The following is a 23,619-nucleotide window of genomic DNA, read 5'->3' as shown; positions in this document are numbered from 1 at the left end:
AACACTAACACAAATTACTTTAGCTAAATAAAACCTAGTTATCAATACAAAATATTAAAGCACAAGGAGGTGATTATCTTAATTTCTGCAGAATATTTTTAATAAAGAAAATACCATTTGCATAACAACCAATACACTGCCTTTGCTTTATATATTTGCAAATAACTTTCTTGGTTTATAACACAGAAAGTCAAACATTTTTTTTTTTTTTTTTTTTTTTGACAGGCAGAGTGGACAGTGAGAGAGAGAGACAGAGAGAAAGGTCTTCCTTTGCCGTTGGTTCACCCTCCAATGACCGCCGCTGCAGCCGGCGCACCGCGCTGATCCTGGCAGGAGCCAGGAGCCAGGTGCTTTTTCCTGGTCTCCCATGGGGTGCAGGGCCCAAGCACCTGGGCCATCCTCCACTGCACTCCCTGGCCATAGCAGAGAGCTGGCCTGGAAGAGGGGCAACCGGGACAGAATCCGGCGCCCCAACCGGGACTAGAACCTGGTGTGCCGGCGCCGCAAGGTGGAGGATTAGCCTATTGAGCCACGGCGCCGGCCAAACATTTTTAAAGTTTCCAATTTTGCCTACCTTTCCAGTAAGCTGAATTTATTATGAAATCTACCAGAAATCAGGCTACAATTCTGCTTACATACTATTCTTAAAAACAAAATAAATAAGCATATTTTGAACTAACTTTATTGGATACATGTGTAAAGAAATATCTTTTTTTTTTTTTTTTGACAGGCACAGAGTGGACAGTGAGAGAGAGAGACAGAGAGAAAGGTCTTCCTTTTGCCGTTGGTTCACCCTCCAATGGCCGCCACGGCCGGCGCACCACACTGATCCGATGGCAGGAGCCAGGTACTTCTCCTGGTCTCCCATGGGGTGCAGGGCCCAAGCACTTGGGCCATCCTCCACTGCACTCCCGGGCCACAGCAGAGAGCTGGCCTGGAAGAAGGGCAACCGGGACAGAATCCAGCGCCCCAACTGGGACTAGAACCCGGTGTGCCGGCGCCGCTAGGTGGAGGATTAGCCTATTGAGCCGCGGCGCCGGCCAAGAAATATCTTGAGAATTCAGTAGGCAAAGAGTCCTTTCACCTACATCTTTCATGTTTAATCCTAAGTGAAGACTGATAAATATTTCTGTTTATCAAATCCTTACCAGTGCTATGTGACTGTTATTCCAGGTGTTATTATCCACCAAAGTAGTTCTGTTAGCCATTCCAGCTATCTGATAGCCATAATCCCACCAAGACATCACCCGCGCATGTTCATCTGTATTTTGTCTCAGCCAAAAGTAAGCTTCTCTAAAATCATCTAAGATATTCCTCGTGCTGAAAAGAACAACAATATCCCTTTAAATGAGATCTTATAAATGTGAAGTGGATAACTAAAAATCTTGAGGTGCTAAACCACTAAATAATTTCACACTTTAAGGATGATAGTTAAAACAGCTTCCATATAAGGGGAGAAAAATCAACGAAAGCTAGAGTAACGCTTCTTAAGCTAATATGCATACAAATCTCTCACATATCTTATCAAAAGTGATTCCTCAGTTCTGGGTAGGGCTTGATCTTCTACAAGCCTAATAAGCTCCCAAGTGAAAGAGAAGGCAGGAGGCCAAGGCAACACGTAAGTTGGCTGCACCCGTCCCTGCTGAACCACAGATTCTTTCTGTGTTCCACTCCCAGGTTTCTGACTTAGCAGGCTTAGTGTGTGACTAAAGTGTGAATTTAGTCGCATGGTAATGATGATACTGTGTGTCATAGACCACACTGAGAAAAACTGAGATCCAAAATGTAGAGCCTCGCGAACAATACTCGTCTTTGAATTCTACCTTTCATAACAAAAGACAAAAAGAAAGGGTGGTTATGAAATCTCGTTGCAGTCAAATTATTTTCCTACCCATCATGATTGTAAGAGGCGAGGACCACACTTGGACTAGAGTAGGCGTTGCTTGTGACCCAGGTACAGTGGACTGCAAACATCATCAGTAACATCAGCATCAACATGGTGACAATGCTTTTTATGTTAGGACCTAATCCCTCTTCAGTTTTCTCCTGTTCAGTTACGTGTTTCCTCACTTTACCTGCCTGAAAAATACAAAACCTGGTTAGACAAATCCATCACTTCAAGTTGGGAGATTGTTAATCTATCACTTTCATTCTATGACTTAGAAAAGGTACAACCATTAGACACTCTTCCATGAGTGATGAAGTGTTTACTAAAAACCAACAAAATAGATTCTAAAATGCCAATTGTTTCCTGGGGATATGCCCAATCTAGAAGCTAGCTCTGTAGCAGAACAGTATCTTCAACAAAAGGCTGCTTTCAAGCCCAGTTGTTCTTATGTTTTAATTAAATACAAAGAAGATAACCAAATGGCTCTATTCCTGCAATATAAAATCTTAATATATAAATCCTTAATTTTAATTCCACATCCTTAAAATAGATGCCCAGCTCTAATCCAGACCACAGAGAGCTTTAGTGTAGGAAAAAGTTGCAGTTGCTTTTTAGAATCATCTTTCAATTTCCAAATCCTAAAACCAAGACTTGTTAAAACTCAAAATTACCTTTCAGAAAACAAAACAAAACGAAACAAAAAACATGACAGCACCATCAAGAAACCCACCAAAACAAGGGAAAGAGGACAGGTCTATGCTCATCAAGTTCCACATTACAAAGCTGGTACAGAAACCATAAAAAAACTGAAAAATTAACAACAAATACAAAAACAGATATGTGTTTTATTAAAATAAATCTTTGTGAATTACCCTGATCTTACAATAAGGAAAGAAGTTTCACTGCTTATTACTATTTAAAAATCCATTCTATATATATATGTATATTTTTACAGGCAGAGTTAGCGAGAGAGAGAGAGAGAGACAGAGAGAAAGGTTTTCCTTCCATTGGTTCACCCCCCCAAATGGCCTCCACGGCTGGCACGCTGTGCCGATCCGAAGTCAGGAGCCAGGTGCTTCCTCCTGGTCTCCCACGCAGGTGCAGGGCCCAAACACCTGGGCCATCCTCCACTGCCTTCCCGGGCCACAGTAGAGAGCTGGACTGAAAGAGGGGCAACCGGGACAGAATCCGGCGCCCCGACCGGGACTGGAACCCGGGGCACCGTTGCCGCAGGTGGAGGATTAGCCTAGTGAGCTGCGGCGCCGGCCAAAAAACCACTCAATATTAAAAAAAGTTTAATATGTCATCCAAGGCAAGTACTCCAATTTTTACAAGTTTTTCTATACTTGCAAATACAATACTGCTGTTATAAATCTGAAAGATAATAGGTTAAAAATGCTTTACATTGTATGGGTGCTTTATTCCTGGTATTTTTCACTAATCAACCAAATATCACTTTGAAACATCTTTCAATACCATTTTAAAGCTTAGCAGTAAATGTGGACCTCAATGACAAGAACTTATCCACATGGTTTCAAGAGGGGTTGATAATGCCAAATATATGCAATTTAGTAGACTACCAAGTTTTGCTCTCAAAAATGGAAGGTTATTAAAAACTTCAAGGTTTTTGGGTTAACAACTGACCAAAACTAAGAATTTCTTCTATGATTACATTTCTAATTTCTTGCTTGAGATAAAAGCCCAAATGGGATTTAAATTTCGAGGCAGTTAAGTGATGAACTAGAAACATATTTTCTCTAAATCCTCAGATCAACCACATTTCTTACATAGCTCTTACAACAGTGAAAAAACTTAAAAAGCACATGAAATTTCTAAAGGTCTTACTTTAATTTCCCACCTTATCATACAAATTTCCTGGATTTCTTTTGTCATCCTCGTCACTGCTGTCTTCCACAGGTGGATTTTCCCTTTTCAAGTCATCCCCCAAATAGTGCTCAAAAACATTTGAGAAGGCAATTGCAGACAGCATACAGACAACTGGAGTCAAAGTCAACATCAGTCGCACCATCACTCCAGCAAAGTAGACAGCGCTGATCGCATACAGAGCAACTGCAAAGACAAATTCTCTTACCACACTTCAGAGTCAAAAATGTTCACAGGAAACTAAACTTGAAAGCTGACACCACAGCACACAAGTCTAAAAGCAGACAACTGTTTCACAAAAGAACTGTTTTTAAATTAGTTAATACCAATCAATTGATTAAGTCATATTTAGAGATAATTAATGTTGAGTAAATAAAACTATACATCAAAAGTACCAAAAAGGGTTATCATGACTAAAATTAGATATAGGGAATTTACACTTAATTTATCATTATTTGTCAACAGCATCATATGAGGGGACTTCAAAAGGCTCAGGGAAAAACAAAATAAAAGATATGTATATATACTTATACATACATATATACATAATAACTTCAACATAACATACATCAAGTTCAAGACATTTCTGTAAGTGATACTAGCTTGCAGTCAATACCTACAGAAAGGAGCATCCTGGGAATTTACCTATGTCAATGCAGTCTTTTTAACATTATTGCATTTTTACATCACTGACTAAGGAGAAACGGGTGTCCTCTACAGAAGACGACAGATAACAAGGTGGATGCCCGCTGACTTCCATCCAAACTTTCACAAAGCTGTCACTGTCTGGGGAGAGGAACTGACCAGGGGCACTGTCACGCAGGAGGCCTCTCTGGTGACCCTTCCCAGGAGTCTTCCTGCTGAAACTGTAGCCAACTTTCTCAAAACTCTCACAAAACAGCGGAGGTCAGGGTTATCTGGCCCACCAGAAAGTCAATCAGAAAAGCCCCTGGAGCAGAAACTCCTGCCATGACCTTTGCTCTTATCTTCTTGCCTTGACTGCACCAGTCCCACCTCTTGGAAGTCCATGCTCTGACTGTGCTGCGTCTTCAGGAATTACACTAATAAAGCCATGTTTCATCTTCTATTAAAGTTCTTCAAGGAACTGTTTCAGGATCTTGATCCCACTTGTTCAAAATTTCCATTCTAAGCATTCTCTCATCTGCAGATCTGGGCACAACAGTTTGGCACCATGCAGCAGAAAGTCTGCTCCACTTTAATTTTCCCATCAGAACTGAGTAAGCTGGGGCTGCATTGTGGTATAGCCAGTGAAGCCACTTCCTGCAATGCTGGCATTCCACACAGGGCTCAGCTCATGTCCTGACTGTTCCATTCCAATCAGCTCCCTGCTAATGGCCTGGGAAAGCAGCAGAAGATGGCCCCTGCACCCACATGGGAGATCCAGACGAAGCTCCTGACTTCAGCCTGGACCAACCCTGGCCACTGCGGCCATCTGGGGAGTGAATCAGTAGATGGAAGATCTCTCCCTCTCTTCAATTAGAACATGAACAAGATTAATCATCCCTTCCCCCAAATTGATGTAGATGCTCTGCCACTGTGAGTTTTCATCTTCATCTTCAACACAGTCTTTTCGTAAACTGCTGATTTGCCACACTTTTTCCATAAACTTTGTGTAAAGCAATGATTTTACCACTTTTCTACCCACACTTCATCACAAACTGTAAGCTTGTTCTTGCTTTACTTTTAATGGAATTCATGTTTCTCTGATAGGGACTCTTTTCAAACTCAGTCTTCTCCTTCCTAGTGTCTCAAGCTAAATCCTGTGCAGACGTAACATGTTGGTAAAGCCTATTTTGGTGCAAAATAAAACTTGAAATCCATGTATAGCTTTTTCATAATATGCATTTCCATGAACGTTTTGAAGACCCCTTGTACATTATAAAATCTACAGATGACAAACCAAAACATCTGTGAGTTATATCATTAAGGCACAGTTTTGATAAGGCAGTGTCAATATCTCCCAAAAGTGTGCTTTAAATCAAGAAGAGGATGAGAATGTTAAATCATTAATCAAAGGAAGAACCTGTGAAGTTACTACCAAGAAACAAGTTTCCAACAACCAGAGCCTCCTAGATAATGCGCTAACCACAAGAAAAGGGTTCACCATTCTGGCTAAAGGCTATTACTTTGGACTGTATTTGGACTTACTGGGTTCTGTTATTTTTACTCATATGATTCATTTATTAACTGCCCATTGTATTGCAGTGTATAAATATATAAAAACTTTTTCTTAACCTATTCTCTGCTAACAACCTTTGAAACGTTTCTAACTTGGGGCTCTTAGGGATAAAATTGCTATGTGAATTCTTTAATACATCCTTTGTGGCTACATGCACTCTCTTCTCGTGGATATATATTGGGGATGAGATTGCTCAGTTCATTCCTAAAACCCAGGTAGGCATATGTTTAAGTTAAAAAGTTTTCAATTAACATGGCCTTACACAGAGACCATTAATCTAAATAAAATAGAGAAGAATAAGTGTTATGGTTTAGTCAGAACTCTTGTGGCTGCTGTTTTTTCTCTCCAAACTTCACTCTGGAATAACTTGAGGTGTCACTCACAGGAGTGACAAGGTCCATACTTGTTCAAGTCCTAATACTATAAGGTGATTGCTTGTGTGATCCTGTGCACACCACAAAGTTTTTCTCAGCATCAGTTTTCATCAAGCGTAAAACAGTCCAGCATCACCCACTGTGATAATTAAATCACACAGAAGCCTGTTGTTTGCTCATTTTTATCTATTTACATTTTGATTATCAGGTAGCTTTTATTTATTTTAGAGATTTATTTATTTAAAAGGTAAAATGACAAAGAGACAGAGAGATCTTCTATCTGCAGGCTCGCTCACTCGCTCTCTCTCTCCAAATGGCTGCTACAGCTGGGGACAGGACAGGAACCAGGGGTCAGGAATTTCATCCAGACTGCCCACATGAGTGGCAGGAACTCAGGTACTTGAGCCATCATCTGCTGCTACTCAGGCACATCATCAGGGAGCTGAGCCGGAAGCAGAGTATCTGACATGGGACAGACATTCAGCTCAGGCAGCAACATAAGCCACTGCACCAGAACACCTGCCCTAACAATTAGCTTGTAAATATTTTGCATTTTCATTCTGTTAGTTGGAAACAAACTACCAATGAGGATGGTGCTCACTCAAAGGTGATCCTCATTCCATTATAAAGTGTTCTTTGCTTTGAAACTTGGGAGAATGGATACCACTGAAAACTTCCTGCTACTTAATCAAACCTAACTTAGAAAGTGAAATTGGGCCTGCTGTTACTGTGCAGTGAGTTAAGTGGCCAGCCACCTGCAATACAGGCATCCTGAGTGCAGGTTTGAGTCCCGGCTGCTCTACTTCTGATCCATCTCCCTGCTAATGTGTCTGGGAAAGCAGCAGAAGTACTTGGGTCCCTGCCACTCATGAGGGAGACCCAGACTGAGTTCCAGATTCCTGGCTTCAGCCTGGTCCAGCCCCAGCCATTGTGGCCACTTGGGGAGTGAACCAGCAGATGGAAGATTTCTGTTTCTCCATCTGTCTCTGTAACTCTGCTTTTCAAATAAATCAATCTTTTTTTAATAGAAAAATTTTAATAAATCTTACAAAAAGAAAATGAAGTCAACATATGGTGACTACAAAGTTAACACGTCCAACTCTTAAACATAGACTATAGTAATATTAACCTCTCAGAAAACCAAAATATACAAAATGTAAAATTTAGATGCTAGGTCTAAGTTAAACAGCTAATAATTAGAATGTTTATGAGGCAAATTCAATGAATTTTTTCATGTTTAAGCACCTATGCAAAATTAAGAGAAAATTAATCTTGAATATACAGGCTGAAGCAAAGAAAAACCATATTTTACAGTGAAGTAATAATCCCCAAAAGGGAAATAATTTTTCTAAATCAAAGTATTCATTAAAAATCTCTCTTACCAAATACTCTTTCGTCGTTGATATTTTTGATGCAGAACCACAGGCCTGCTGGGAAGGTACATACAAGAATATGTAGATCAAAGAAGAAAGACACCCAAGTCGTAGGCTGATGCTCAGACACTGATGCAATAATTGGAATGTGTATTTTTGCATACCTGGTATTAAAAAAGTTAATATTTTTACAACTAAATGATAAAACAGGAGTTCCTTTTAGATGAAGAGATCATTCTGATTGTAGATATGGTTCCTACTCCATACTCCTTTTTGTTTAACTGGACATTCCAATGGAAATATGTTTGGTTCACACTAGTAAAACTGATACTAGTATGTCCTGCATAAAATTGAGAGAATTATCTAGAAACCATCATAAAACTATTGTCTTTGGCTTCTAATACAAAAATCTTTGCTCAAATTTGCAGTTTATCTCAACATCTCCAATATTTATATCAATGAATTTGAAGTTTTAGAATTACCTGAGGGAGAAATACCTTACTGAGTAAGATACCACATTGCTACAACGCTTTGCTTTTGACAAAGAGCTGGCATGGACGAAGGTGAAGGAATTGGAAAGGAATAGACAAATTATTCCTGAAATATCTTGAGACTCCAACATAGTCAAACTTTAGAGAGTGCAAAAAGCAGGATCAAGTATAACCAACAAACGCCAAGCCAGTGATTTAACCTAATCAGAATCCTCTGCAACTGGGGCTTTCCCTCAAACCCTCCAGTGATCCAGAGGACGAACTCCTGGAAGCATGTGCACAACTGTTAGTGTCAGTCATCTGCTTATGTCCTTTACATCAACCTGGACATGAGCCTTTTTGGGATCACATCCAAAGGTGTGTTCAATAAACTGTGGTAGGCTTCTATTGGGTCCCCCAGAGAGTAACAAAAGAGACAGACCTGCAGGAAGGGAGGGAGGTAAATTATCACCCAGTACTTTCCCAACCTTTAGGAAAATATCTGAGATTTACAAGTTCTGTTGGAATGGCTGTGCAATTTAAAAACCAATGTTTAAAAAATGTTTAGATAGTAGCATTCCAAAGAGAAATGCAACAGATATTCATTAGTGTACTGCTCAGATGAAAAACAAAAATGAAGAAAAAACCAGAAACTTGGATCATGAGGTATTAGAAACAAATTGTTTTCTTCGTATCTATGGCATATAGCCTTGTAAAGTAGCATCTCTCCTTAACAATTAGCATTAAGAGATGAAAATTTTATATAGAGACAAAAGTACAAACATTATCTGAATGTTTCAACAAACAATATTAAAATAAGGAGCTGGTCATGCAGAACAGAAATACAGGACTAAAAGCACATTCAAAATAAGTATTATATATGTATCCTATAAAAACACATCTACATATACCTTTTAGGTACTTTAGAAATGCTTCCCAAATGCTCATTAAAATGCTAACAAAGCAAGAATAGAGAGAGGAGCAAAAAGAGTAATATAATACGAAGTCAAATAACTTATCTGCACTTACCCAGTGTCCCACAAAGAATAAAACCTTCCACTCCATGGTGCAATGTAACCTTGGAAGGAAAAACGCCAACAACTTATTTTATTATTGTTTTTATTGTTTTGGCTTTTTCAGTTTATTGTTACTTATGGATTTATTTAAACTAATGCTCAAAGAATTTCAGTTTTCTTTTATAGGTACTAACATATTCATATGGCCAGCAGTTAGTTAATAAGGTAGTGAACCAAGAAAACTAAATCCGTGGAGATCTTGTTTCCACAGAAATACACACTTAAGTTCACAGATAAAATGCCTTCCAATTCTCTCAAGTTTTTATTAGCAAAGAAGGTAAGACGTTATCAGATAATTTTAAAATGGTGAGTTATCCAAATGACACAATCCAGAATGCTAAAGCCTACCAAATAATTACAAAAATGCTTTTCACATTAATACTGTTTATTCTTGTCAGTTCTTCATGATTTTATGAGCTATGTATGCTGCTATGTTAACTTGAGAGATGGAATATGTGTAGAAAGAATTTAATATGTTTCTAAGGAACAATGAAATAAGGATAAGAAACTCGACTGAAACTGACTGGGTTCACTATTTACGGGAAGAGAAAATATATGTACACAAGAGAGAGTGAACATGTAGCAGGATTAACACTAGAAGTTCCGATTTTTTTTTTTTTTTAAGTTTAGGCCTTTTCACCCAACAGGAGGAAGTGTGAATGTGGATTTATGAGAATCTGCTGCAGCAGAAATAACTTTGGTTTAAAAAAAAATCAGAATTTGTAGAAATACTCTTCAGATTTTAAAACTTTGATTATTCTTTTTATTTTGCTCATACAGAAACCCACCACAGTATCTGACCTACTAAGATAAATGGAATATGTAAAAATTTCATAGAAGCAGCTTTTTGAATAATAATCTAGATGCAATTCATAACCAACAAGTTATGATACCTACCTGTATATGTCAGATAGATGACACTAAGGAACACAGCACCAGCAGCCAGAGATACACCCAAAAAGAAGAGAGTCTGGAATTCTTGTTTTGTTAATCTGTCTCTCAGATATTGCAAGAAAGCATAAGCTTGTAGCAAAGCAAAGACACCTAATTAAAGAAACAGGTCATATAAATAATGAACCAAACACTTTTATAAGGCATTTAAAAACTTCTATTTGAAAGAGCTCTTACAATACTCTGAGCCATTCATACCAGACTAATTATTTCATCTTGTTAACATCTCATTCCTTTCTCGAATGAATTAAATAGCCAATTAATATGTTCAAAAAAATTCCATTACACATTACTTCATAATGATCAGAGTCCCCACACTTGCAAAAGACAAAAGAAATCCTATTTGAATGATGGAAGCCTATTTAACATATTCAGTTCCTTCCTTTCCCTTATCTTATAGTGACATGGTGAGGTGGAGAGATAAAATTGTCACTTATAATTCCAAAAATGTGCTTTCCTGAAGGATTCAAATGACCTGAATCAGGAGAATTCTGAACTCCTTACTTTTCAGAATGAAGAGCAAGATGTGTGATAGGATGTGACGAGTGAATGAATGAATGGTAGGCTGTGACCTTATATACACACTTCAATAAATTTCCAATTTAGAGCTGGAGTTCAGGACATGCGAGCCTGAAATACAGCATTTGTGAAAACAGAACGTCCCCTGGAACAGGTCATAAAAGAATTCTGAATGCCCTATAGGAAACTCATAAGCTCCTCCTTCCAGAGGGACCCGCCTGGTACCAGAAGAAATGGATGAGGATACAGATGGCCAGGAACAGTTGAACAAATAGGACTGGCCAACTTTTCCTCAGTTTATGACCATTAGATAGCACATCATTTTTTCTAACTACACTGGTACATGACTGTCTACTTTTTCCTTGTATTTTAATTTCCCGTGTCATGTAAAACCTATACTAATATTAAATAAACCTGTATGCTTTTCCGTCATTAAACTGTCTCTTGTAAAGGGGTCTCCGTTATTCGCCTTATGACACTGAGAAAAACATACTAATATTTTCTTCCATACATCAGTAAATATAAAGGTGAACACAAAGGTAAAAATTAAAGCAACAGAAGAAAATTATACGTAATTGACAAAATGTACAAAACGTTATACAAAAACACTAGGTGTAAATCTTCAAACAGGCTATGAGAACCATAATCCATCTGAAATACTGATTTTTTAAAATAAATAACCACAAGAACTTTAAAAAATCCATTTTAGGTTAAGTATGCATTATCAAAGATTCCAATTTTGGAAATATAAAGACAGGCGATTGTGTATCTATATAGCATTGCCATACATTTTTCAACACTGAATATATATTTCTCTATCAGAAAATATTCCATGGTTTTCAAAGTGCTATAAAACAGCACAGTAGAAGTTACTACCTTTCTTAGCAAGGGGGTGAAGGATGGTTCAAGTTTTACTGAGAATCTGACGATAAATATTGTGGGATATCACTTCAAAAAGTTATATAATGCAGATTGGCATTTATAAAATGTGACAAGTAAAATGACTACCCATGGACTTCCTTGTACTGAGAATCTCTGATAAAATTTGACAGATATCCCATAATTGTGACTAGGGTTATTTGGTGATTGCTGAAAATTAAAAACCACCACCACCTAAGTATTAGTAAAAACCTGTTATTTCCTTGGAATACTGGCCAATCATACATTCACATATTCTTTTAGAAGAAGGAAAATAAGCGTATTTTTTTAATACCTGCAGCTGCCATGTGTTCACTTGTTCTGATTGGCTGGAATCCCACAAAAGGTATTTGCATGGATAATATTAAACCCACAATGTAGAAGGTGCTATATGCTAAAAAGACAAAATAAAAAAAAAGGATAGTTTACTACCATTAAGTTTTGAAAACACATGCACATGCACAAATCTTTTTTAAACCACAGTTCTCAATGAACTTACTTTAAGAACAGAATCTTAGAGCGAATGCTAATGCACTTCTTAGCCACACGATAAATCACGAACAGTCTGTCCAGTCGTAAAATCTTAAGTACCTTATTTTAAAAAACATGATTTATAATAGGAGACTTGAACTGCCTTCCTTTCCCACAAATGAATTAACTTTTTTTCCATCTTCCATCAATAATCATTGACATGAACTAAGAAGCCATGTAATATACATGAAGGAATTTCATAGAGATTATAGAAAATGTAATAAGAGAAGTTAATTTAGATGCAAACAATTTGAGATCCACGTATAAGAAGGTGGGACGAGTAGTTGGCACAGCAGCTGAGAGGCCAGCATCCCATAGCAGGGTGACTGGGGTTCAGCCTCTTCTAGCCCCCTGTCGCCCACGCAGGAGACTCAGGCTGAGTGCTGGGTCCTGACTCAGCCTGGCCCACCCGCAGTTGTTGCAGGTATTCAGGGAACAAACAAGCAAATGGAGATTTCTTTTTATCTGTCTTTTTCTGCCTTTCAAATGTCTTTCAAAAAGTTAATGGAAATGTATCAATGGAAAGAACGAGGCAAGGATTTCAAAAAGTTCTGAATCAGTAAATGTGAAGTGAGAAATATTTCTTCCAGGTATTAACCCAAAATACATATGACCTAATAAATACGTATGTGAGAACTTGCTATTATCTCAAAAGCTCTCAGGTATTTCACAACTTGTTTATAATCTCACAGTATTTTCTGCATAATATTCACAGGTTAAAAAAAAATCCCATATCCACCAAGCTTTCAGTGATTAAAAGAAAAGAACTAAATATAGGTATGTTATTGAACTTAGTGTTTTTGAAACGAATCTTAGTTGTTATTAATACTGAGTATTACTACAATATTCCATTCTCAGCTTATTTAAATGTATACTTTGGGGCCACCACTTGTAGTGCCGGCACCCAACATGGGCGCTTGGTGTTTGAGTCCTGGCTGCTCCACTTCTGATCCAGCTCTGTTATAGCCTGGGAAAGCAGTAGAAGATGGCCCAAGTCCTTGGGAGCCTGTAACTGTGTAGGAGACCCAGAAGAAGCTCTGGCTCCTAGCTTCCGATCAGCCCTGCTCTCTGGCCATTACAGCCATTTGGGGAGTGAACCAGCAGATGGAAGACCTCTCTCTCTGTGCCTCTGCCTCTCAGCAACTCTGCATTTCAAATAAATAAATAAATAAATTTTTAAAAAAGCTGTATACTTAAATTCGGGGAGAGGTTATAGCTTGTGTGAAAGACTTGTTTTGTGTTTACATATTCAGATCGCTATCAGACAAGTTGCTCAAGGATAAACTGACCACCTGGAATCACTGTAATAACATTAATTAGAAAGCAGGCCATCTCTGTGCACTGTGCACTAAACAGCGTGGTATATCTTCAGCCTACACTCTCTTCACCCAAGTTAGATGATAAAGAATATTTATTTGCTTTTAAAAGAATCCCAGGGCCGGCGCCGTGGTGCAGTAGGTTGATCCTCTGCCTGAGACGCCGGCATCCCAGATGGGCGCTGGTTCTAGTCCCGGCTGCTCCTCTTCCAATCCAGCTCTTTTTTTTTTTTTGTCTTAAACTTTTTAAAAAATACACTCTTTGGCTTCCTTTTATTTCTTTGAGGATTACATGAAACGTGAAGCACACAGGAATGGTCCCCGGGGGGCGCCGGTGGCCCCTGCCAACTGCCTGCTGTCCGTGGCCACCTGTGCGTGCCTCGGCCGTCCCAGCTCGGCCCTACTTGGAGGAGGTCATGAAGCTGTTCTCGATGCAGAGGACGGCGTAGGCAAGGTGGCAGCTCGCGGCCGTCTGCTCCAGCAGTCTGCCCGCCAGCAGCAACAAGGCCTGGCCTATGGCCGTCAGCGCTTCTGTCCGCCCCGTCTCGCAGTAGCTGTTGGTCAGCCTGCGCCCGCTGGGGTCCGAGCCATGCTACACGCTCTTCTGGGGCCAGGCTGGGTGCCGCAGGATGTCCCGGCCGTCAAAGGAGAAGATGCGGGCTCCTGGCCTCAGCTGGCCCTGGGTGCCTGAGAACAGGGCCTCCCAGCTGGGGGACAGCTCCTTGTCCTTGAGTTTGACCACGGGCAGCTCCCCGCGGGGCAGCTCCCCGCGGTCGGCACGGCGCACAATGGCCAGGGAGAGCAGTGGAGGATGGCCCAAGTCCTTGGACCCCTGCACCTGCCTGAGACCAGGAAGAAGCACCTGGCTCCTGGCTTCAGATCAGCACAGCTCTGTTGCGGCCACTGGGGAGTGAACCAACGGACGGGAGACCTTTTTGTTTCTCCCTCTCACTGTCTGTAACTCTACCTCTCAAATAAGTATATAAAATATTTAAAAAGAAAAAGAATCCCATCTACAGAAGATAAATCATGGATAATGGGCTCAAATGTTAAGCTGCCTCCTAAGCTATCTGATGAGAGATGGTTACAATGTTAGGCAAAGGGTAAGAAGCTCATTGATTTAATAGGATGGATCAAAATATGTCAATCATGCTTCTCGTGACCTCAAGCTATCTAAAGAAAACGACACATGTAATCTACCCATCAATGTACTTCCACACATATTAATGTTGGAATGGAATTACCCTCTACATGAAACTTGAACCCAATGAAAATGAAGAAAATAAGAATCTCTGTCATGATACAAATTGTCAACCAATTTGGTTGATAGGTCTTGTATTAATGTTTCTTTTACAAATCAATCTCATGTTGAAGCCTAAACATAGAGTCACAGACGCAGAATCAGAAAAAAAGGGAAACAAGATCTCAAACAATCACTTAACAACTTAACACACAAGTTTGTTTTCTTACAACAAAATGAGAATTGGACAAAAATTTTAAGATCCCTCCAACTACAAGGCCTTTAAGATAAATCCAGAGTTGAGAAAACAAGCCAAGACAAACGTTGGACACGCCACAGCACAACTAGAGAGACTAGCCCTGACAGTATCGTACATCATCTCTGGGTGTTCGTTATGGTAAAGTCCACTTGTATCCAAACATCACAACCACTAGAGGCTGCATTTCTCTTACTTATAAATACGAATGAACACTGAATGCTGTAGCACTGTCACAGTATTTGGACTCGATTTTATGACAAATATTGCAAATTGACTATAAACAAAGGAAAGAGGTAAAATTCATAGAACACAACCATTTTAGAGTGAACAATTCAGGGACTTTAGTACACTCACAATGTTGTGCATCCACCACCTCTCTCCGGTCTTGAAATATTTTCATTACCCCCAAAGAAATACCACACTTACTAACAAATTGCTCTCCCTTCCCCCATTTTTCCAGCCCATGGTATCTACAAATCTGTATCTAGGATTACTAGGTGACTTTAACTTCAAAGGTAAAAAAAAAATTTTTTTTTAAGAACATAAAAACTAGAAGTCTTCACTCCATTTATTTCCCTCTACATCCCATTCTCCAGTAATAAACACTAGAAGGTATAGAGGCATAGACACATTCATTATCATATTCTCCTTTCAAGTGGGATCACACTTTGCTTGACAATGTAAGTATTTCAGTAATCATTTGCTTGATAAATAGAGTTCCTTCTGAGACATAAGCTTAAGTTCATTTCCAGGCAAACACAAAGGGAGAAAAATAAGCCTGATAATATTCACAAATCAACACTTTTATGCAACTTTGCAGGAACATTCACTTTCATTAGTAAAGAAGAAAATACTTTATAGAAGCAGATGTCCTGGAGTTGAAGTTAATAATAAGTGATGGAGATGGTTCAAGAAAATACAGGCAATCAAAAAGCCAGGTGGGACTTTATTTGTATCACATCATAAACATAGCTTAATGTCAAATAAAGGTGAATTAACAGAAATAGACAAGGTTTCAAATATATGGTACCATTGAAACTATCCCTATTAGGTTCATTTATACCTGCTTACATGCAACAATGAAACAAATCTAATAAATGTGGTATCTGCAATAATTCAAAGATGAGCATCTTCCAGAAACTAGACCCAAATCATTCCCGTTTTTTTGGATCAATGATCCTGAACCATTTACATAGGGATGCGTGTCCTCCAAACCACAGAAAGAAACAAACTAGGGGCCAGTGTTGTGGCACATGCAGTCAAGCAGCACCAGCATCCCGTGAGTACGGACTGGGATCCTGGATGATCTACTTCCAATCCAGCTCTCTGCTAATGCACCTGGGAAGACAGCTGATGATGGCTCAAGTGCTTGGGCCCCTGCTACCCTTGTGGCAGACCAGGATGGAGTTTCAGGTCCTGGCTTCACCCAGTACAGCTCCAGCTGTTGCAGACATTTGGGGAGTAAAAGAGGATGGAAGATATCTCTGTTTCTCGGTCTCTCCCTCTCTGTTAACTTTGTCTTTCAAATAAATAAAATAAAACTTTAAAATAGGAACAATTATAAAAAAGAAACTAGCACATCAATAAAAATGGAGAAATAATTCAAGTCTTAAACACAATGTATCCCCACTGTTTTTCTCCTGACTTTGTATTACAGCACTTAATACTTTGAATGACTTAACCTATTCATTTGAACATTAACTTTACATGCACGATGGTCAAGTCGTTTTAAAAACAGAAAAATCTATTATCATCAGTCCTTTCCTCTAGGAGCTGGTAAAAGCAGAGATGTACACAACCATAATACAATGAAACAAGTATATGCAATATTGGTGGAAGAAAAAAATGCCCTATAGAAATTTAAACAGGGTTTGGGGGAGCTCTCTTCTGCTTTTGACATGGGTATGCAAGAGGCAATTGACAACAAATATATTGATCTCTAATGGTCTCAAAAAACTCCCAACAGAAATCCATAGCAATCACCCTCCACCAATTCTTCTTAAGAACTCTCTAGAAACCCTGGCCAAACTATTATCCCTGAACTACTCCAACTTTCTAACCAACCATGTTAATCTATTTTTCTTACCCTTTAAACCAGAAGAATGAAGCACTCCATCAAAGTGGTGAGCTCTAAGCAAATATACACCGCCATTAATGTTGTAAATCACTTATTACATCATGAAAATGTTACCACACTGCCATCCTGTGGAAGCACAGTTACTGGCATTCATCACCACAGATTAGCCTTCTAATGTGTTATAAAATATATAAAGGATACACTTTAATGCAAACATTTTTTGAAATCCTTGCATTTTCATAATATGCATTTCCCATAAATTTTCTGAAAACCTCCTCATATATGTGTAAACACACACACACACACACGCATCATTCAACTGAATTATTTTTAACCAAAGAAAAAATATTTTTCATCTAGGACAGACAAAAAATAATTTAAACAGAGCCTAAACATATTTTTAGATTTAAAGTGCTGTACTTATTTTATAATCCAGAGGTAATATACCAGTGCCCTTGACTTGATTTGCTCAAACAAATTGTTCTGTACAACAAACGACACCAAAAAGTCTGGTTCAAGTTCCACCGAAAATCAAGTATTCAAGAAGTTTCTGCTGTTCTCCAAACTAAGCTTGAACTGTCTTCTCTCTGAAAAGCATTACAACTGATGGTGGGCAGAACTCTTCACACTCCTAGGTTACTGTTCTACTTATTACATTCCCATTAATTTAAACCCTTGTTGACATCACATTAGCATTTTGGAGCTGCTTTATCCCCTGGTTGATATTTAATGGAAATAGCCAACAAAATATGCCTTTGCTAGCCAATTTCACTCTCAACCAAAATGGCATCAACCAAAAGAAACACAGTGGGGAAATACAGTAAAATCCAATCAGTTTTGCTTCATTAACAAATATTATTGAAGATTTGTAAGAATGGCCAACTTATTAATAAGATGCCTTATGACTTTGTGATTTTTGGTTACCTGAACCTTAACAAATATGCAGGATGGAAAATGGAAAGAAATTGACATGTATTAAAGATTCAAACTACCAACACATAGAACACAAGAACTCGTTTTTCTTGAGCAGCAGAGAGAAACATAAGATTAACTTAACAGGCATACATAATGAAAAAAAGTAATTTTTCTATTCTAAGGACACTAGTTCACAGCGAACTATGTAGAGAAAAGAGTGTTACTCATACACTTTTTTTTTATAAGCTCCAGATTTGCAAAAACAAAGACTTGTTCAAAAACACCTGAGACAAGCACAACATTAAAAAAACAGCACATATATCTCATACTGATATCTACAATGAAAACAATAATTGAATAGAAAAAACTTTTGTCAAAATGCATCTGGATTAAAATTCTAGTTTTATCATGTCGAAGCAACTACATGAAATCACAAACCATGTTACTACTGTCCTTTGTACCATATCTTTTTTTCTTTTTAAAGACTTTATTTATTTGAGAGGTAGAGTTACAGAGAGAGGGAGAGACAGAGAGAAAGGTCTTCCATCCACTGGTTCACTCCCTAAATGGCTGCAATGACCAGAGCTGGGACAATCCAGAGCCAGGAGCCAGGAGCTTCATCGGAAGAGGAGCAGCCGAGATATGAACCGGTGCTCATATGGGATGCCGGCACCCACAGGTGGAGGCTTAGCCCACTATGCCACAGTGTAGGCCTCTACCATATCCTTTTTACATTCTAAATTAGTGCATTACCATAACTTGGGTTCCTAAATTCATGTAATACCACTAAGACTCCTTTAATGTCTATATAGAAGTTAATTCTTCTGGACTATTTGAGTACCAAATGACATTATTACATCTGTTCAGTTTGTAGAACATTATTCCAATTCACTGAAAAAAGACTTTTCGATCGAGCCAATGATTACTAGTAAAGTGTAGGTAGGACCCTTGCTCTAAATAGTCTGAATCTTAACACAGACACTAGAAGATAAACCTGCTGTGAACTAAATGCGGAGCGACACTAATGGTATGGGGAAAGCAGCAGCAACATCTTCCGTTTGCATGTGCACTGGACGGGGAATTCTCCCCCTAGATAACCTCTAGAACACTGACTGACAAAGCTACAAGGAGATCCTTACGTGGGACAAACAAGTCTAAGGAAAATTCCCTAGACCTTTCCCGCAACTAGCTCCAATGCCCATTACAACATTGATCTGGACACCTAGCTTTACATAATCAATATGGTAAAACTTCTAATTTTAAAGCAAACCTAGGAAAAAAAATAGGGGAGGGCAGTTATTGTCCTGTTTCCCTGTCTACTCTTGGCTCATATACCCTGAAGGTACAATTTAAAAGAAATCCAAAACAAGTAACTTAAGTTAGAGCATCACTGATAACATTCCAGAGAGCTTAGAAAAATCATTTTAATGTTAGACAGACATATTTAATCCTTGTAAGTAGGTTATAACACTACTATCATCTTGGTAAAACTTAACCTGCCACTAATATAAAATCAGGCAGACATTTACAGGATTTAACATCTTATAACAAAACCATTAAAATGAATTTCCATTAAATTCTTTTTAAATTAATTTGATACTTACAACATAACCAAACTTCTGATTAATATAACTTTGTCACTTACCAATTGTTGTTTATCTAATTATTTCTGCATAATGGAAGTGAAAACTATAGAAAAGGATGTTAAGTGCTAAAACTAACAACCTGTACACATACTTTATGATGCTTCCAGATTTTTCAGGACCATTAAATTAGGAGAAACTATATTCAAATCCTGAGACATTTTGAATGAAAGAGAAACACTTGCTTTTTAATACTACTTTCTATCTATTTAAAAGAGTATACCCAATGAAAGTAAAAATCACCAAAAACATTCTTAATTATAGTTAAAGAGATGAAATAAAGTGGAGAATCTGAACACTCTAAGGATTATTTGAGACATTTACTAATTTTATGCGTATATATATATATATATTTACACACATCCCTAAACCATTTTAATTTTCTTTCCTATGAAAGAATATTCTCAAGAGCCAAAGTCCTTTCTCAATTTTCACATTTTTAGGTAAAATATCCAAGGGGAGCTGGACACTTCTTGTGCTTTAAACCTTATGTAGAAAATATTTCCATCTGATCACTAGAACAATATATTCATCAGACTACTAACTTATTGTTCTCTTTAGGACCTATTTATTTGGAAGTCAGAGGTACAGAGAGGAGAGACCAGAGAGGGCTTCCATCCGCAGGTTCGTTTCCTAGATGGCTGTGAACAGCCTGGGCTGAGTCAGGCTGAAGCCGGGAGCCTGTTCCGAGTCCCCCAGGTGGCGGGCAGGGGCCTGAGCTCTTGGGCCATCTTACACTCTTATCTTAGGCCGTTAGCAGGGAGCTGGAATGGACATGGAGCAGCGAAGACTTTGAACCAGCGCCCAAAAGGGATGCCAGCGTCACAGGCAGAGGCTTACCCAGTCCCAGACTACTTCTAATGTCTCTTTCGGCTCTTCCTGACCTATGGGCATTTCAAAAACAGTACATCTCTTTTCATTTTTTTCTAATTTTTATTTATTTATTTTACTTGAAATACTGGAAGAGATAGGTATCTCTTATCTGCTGGTCTACTCTCAAAGGTCCACAAAAACCAGGGATGGGCCAGGCCAAAGACCGGAGTCAAGAACCCAATTCACGTTTCACACAGTGGGTGGCAGGGAGTGGATATAAAAATGCATCTCCCTACTCTATTCCCTGATCATTACATTGCAGGACACTGCCCACCCCAACTGTACATCAACCAAAAACCTTAGCTCCTCACCTTAAAAAGTTTATTAAAACCAAAGCTCTCAGGATTATATTTAAAGCTACCCTTCTTTCTTCTGGATACCAATTATTGTATATTGTGATTTCAGGGTCAACAGACATTATAGAATGATATTCAACTATACAGGAGGAACACAGTTTAGCATCATGGGCTCAGTTTCATTACTAGTTCATGTTGTCTCTTCTTGTTTTCTCGTTATGAATATTACATGAGGTAAATACATGTAAAGAATTGAGAGTAGCTTGTGGTACATAGTAAGAATTTAATACATATTATTTCAGTGGTAATTATTATAAACTATACTGAATAGCTACACATAATTATACATTTTGCTTTTATTTAGTTCTAATTTTCTTGATAAACAATTCATATGCTATAACCATCTGTATCTAGTGGCAGTCACTCCTATACTCTCCTCTCCACCATTCTTTGCCTCCCCAAACTTCCAGCAAACACTAAGCTGTTCTCTTGTCTCTATAGATTTGCCTCTTCTGGACATGGCACACAAACAGAATCCTATTCTATGTAATCTTTTATGTATGACTTTTTTTCATTATTAGGAATAATAAATAGTATAATTTTACATATATTTTCTGTTCTCTTGGGCAAATACTTAGAAGTGGAACTGACTGGACATACGGGAACTCTATGATAAACTTTGATACTTCAAAAAATGAACCCATTTAAGGAACCAAGCTTTATCTTTGTTACTATTTTCCAACATCATTATAATAATAATAATATAGATACTGGTTTCAAATCTTAATTGCTGTGATTCATTCAACCTATAAAAGTTCTAGATTTATCACAGAAAATGAACTCTGAAAGGCAAGATATGCTCTACCACTAAGCATCTTAGTCAAAGGACAGGTTTTAAGGTGTTCATGAAAACAGACTAAACCCGTCTGTATATTACACCAAACAGGCTTTTAACAGTTTATTCAGGAGCAGGAAAGGTGACGCAGCAGGTTAAGCTGCTACTTAGGAAGCCTGAATCTCACACGGAAGACCCGGGATCAAGCCCCAGCCCTGCTTCCACTCCAGCTTCCTGATAACGCAACTGGAAGGCAGCAGATGATGGCTTATGTGCTTGGATTACTGTCCACACATGGACAATACAGATGGAGTTCCTGGCTCTGGCCTATCCCTGGCTGTTGCAGGCATCTGGGAAGTGAAACAGCAGATGGAAGATTCATTCTCTCTCTCTACCTCACCCTCTTCTTCTCTCCTTTTTTTTTTTTTTTTTTTTTCCTGACAGGCAGAGTTAGACAGTGAGAGAGAGAGAGAGATGGAGAGAAAGGTCTTCCTTTCCACTAGTTCACCCCCCAAATGGTCACTACGGCTGGTGCGCTGTGCCGATCTGGAGCCAGGAGCCAGGTGCTTCTCCTGGTCTCCCATGGGGTGCAGGGCCCAGGCACCTGGGCCATCCTCCACTGCTTTCCCAGGCTACAGCAGAGAGCTGGACTGGAAGAGGAGCAACCGGGACAGAATCCTGTGCCTCAACCAGGACTAGAACCCTGTGCCAGCGCCACAGGCGGAGGGTTAGCCGAGTGAGCCATGGCGCCGGCCCTCTCCTTCCTTCTCTTTGCCTTTCAAATAAAAAACTTTGAAAAAGCTTACTCAATTATTTGCCTTGAGGATATAAATCTCTTATGGCAAATAAGCTGAATCTAAGTGTGATACAAAAAATAAGAATGATTTCTATAAAATATATGTCTATTCCTCAAAATTAAGAAAAGAGGTTCACAAGTTTTAAAACCAGACTAATTTCTATAAAGACAAAACTCATCAAGGAAAAGCAAAGATGCCTAAGTATATATGTAAACTTAAATATGTATGTAAAAACAGGGACCTTCCTTTGTAATATCAAGCATTGTTTTTTTATCATTTCACGTGTAAAACATATCAAAACAGAAATATCTGTCCAATGAAAAGAATGTATGTATATGAAACACTCCTTAGTTGACATTTTTAAGTCAAATCACTTACCTATGTAGACCCTTTTGCTGTATCTCTGCATTAGTAATAATACAAATACATGCAGTGGAATAAGGTTGATGATAAACACATAACCACCCCAAGCAGAGACCTATGGGGAAAGAAATGCTAAGTTAAATCAAATACTGTGCAAATATAACACACTAGGATTTTTAGCAATGTGAGAGACATTTATGCATTTATTTAACCTATAAGTGATCTATTTCTCCTTACTCTTATTGAGAATTATATTGATTCCATAAGTCAAATATGCTTTTCAAAATTCACTGGAGAAATGTTCAAATTAGATTCACTTAATACAAAATCTAAGAACATTATTATTTGTGAATTGGCACTAACCAAACTATTACAGAGATAAGGGAGTTTTAAGTTATAGATCAAAGTGCTTTTATTTTACTCATTTTTGAGGGTAAACTGCAAGATGGTTGACTGAAAGAAAAATGAATATAAGCACTTAGCAACAACAACTAAAAGGACTATTAAGATAATCTGGATATGCTTTGAAATTCTCAAAATTAAAAGGGCTAGTTGCTTTAGTGCATTCAATAATGGGCAGTATCGTCTTTTCAAGATCAGGACGTACTCTAATGAAAGCCTGATGGAATTATTTGTCCCAACAGTTACTTTAGGAGAGTGTATGTCCACATATCTAAAATGTTTCAGAATACCCTGTAAGTAGGTACCATTATTTTACAAGGGATACAAGAACACCAGCTTATTACTGCAGTTCACATATTTTTCTTCACTAAAACAATGTTTTCCTGATTGAGCACTGGTCCTAGAGAAGGGGTTTGCTA

General features: G+C 38.4%; 1 protein-coding gene across 1 annotated transcript in view; it reads right to left on the bottom strand.

The window, feature by feature from the left end:
- Positions 1 to 23,619, bottom strand: part of STT3B (STT3 oligosaccharyltransferase complex catalytic subunit B) — a 110,727-nt gene that overhangs the window by 13,349 nt on the left and 73,759 nt on the right. The window contains exons 5-12 of the mRNA XM_051858910.3: positions 22,814 to 22,913; positions 11,949 to 12,047; positions 10,163 to 10,309; positions 9,219 to 9,267; positions 7,729 to 7,883; positions 3,747 to 3,958; positions 1,892 to 2,079; positions 1,149 to 1,320 (exon numbers count right to left, since the gene is read on the bottom strand). Of these exons, the coding sequence (XP_051714870.1) occupies positions 1,149 to 1,320; positions 1,892 to 2,079; positions 3,747 to 3,958; positions 7,729 to 7,883; positions 9,219 to 9,267; positions 10,163 to 10,309; positions 11,949 to 12,047; positions 22,814 to 22,913 (1,122 nt within the window). The remainder of the gene's footprint in view (positions 1 to 1,148; positions 1,321 to 1,891; positions 2,080 to 3,746; positions 3,959 to 7,728; positions 7,884 to 9,218; positions 9,268 to 10,162; positions 10,310 to 11,948; positions 12,048 to 22,813; positions 22,914 to 23,619) is intronic.

This window comes from Oryctolagus cuniculus, chromosome 4, assembly GCF_051225735.1.
Source record: "Oryctolagus cuniculus isolate XC-2025 breed Fujian yellow rabbit chromosome 4, ASM5122573v1, whole genome shotgun sequence".
Lineage (NCBI taxonomy): Eukaryota > Metazoa > Chordata > Mammalia > Lagomorpha > Leporidae > Oryctolagus > Oryctolagus cuniculus.
The sequence above is the reverse complement of the archived record's forward strand: the minus strand, read 5'-3'. Positions and strand labels throughout refer to the sequence as shown.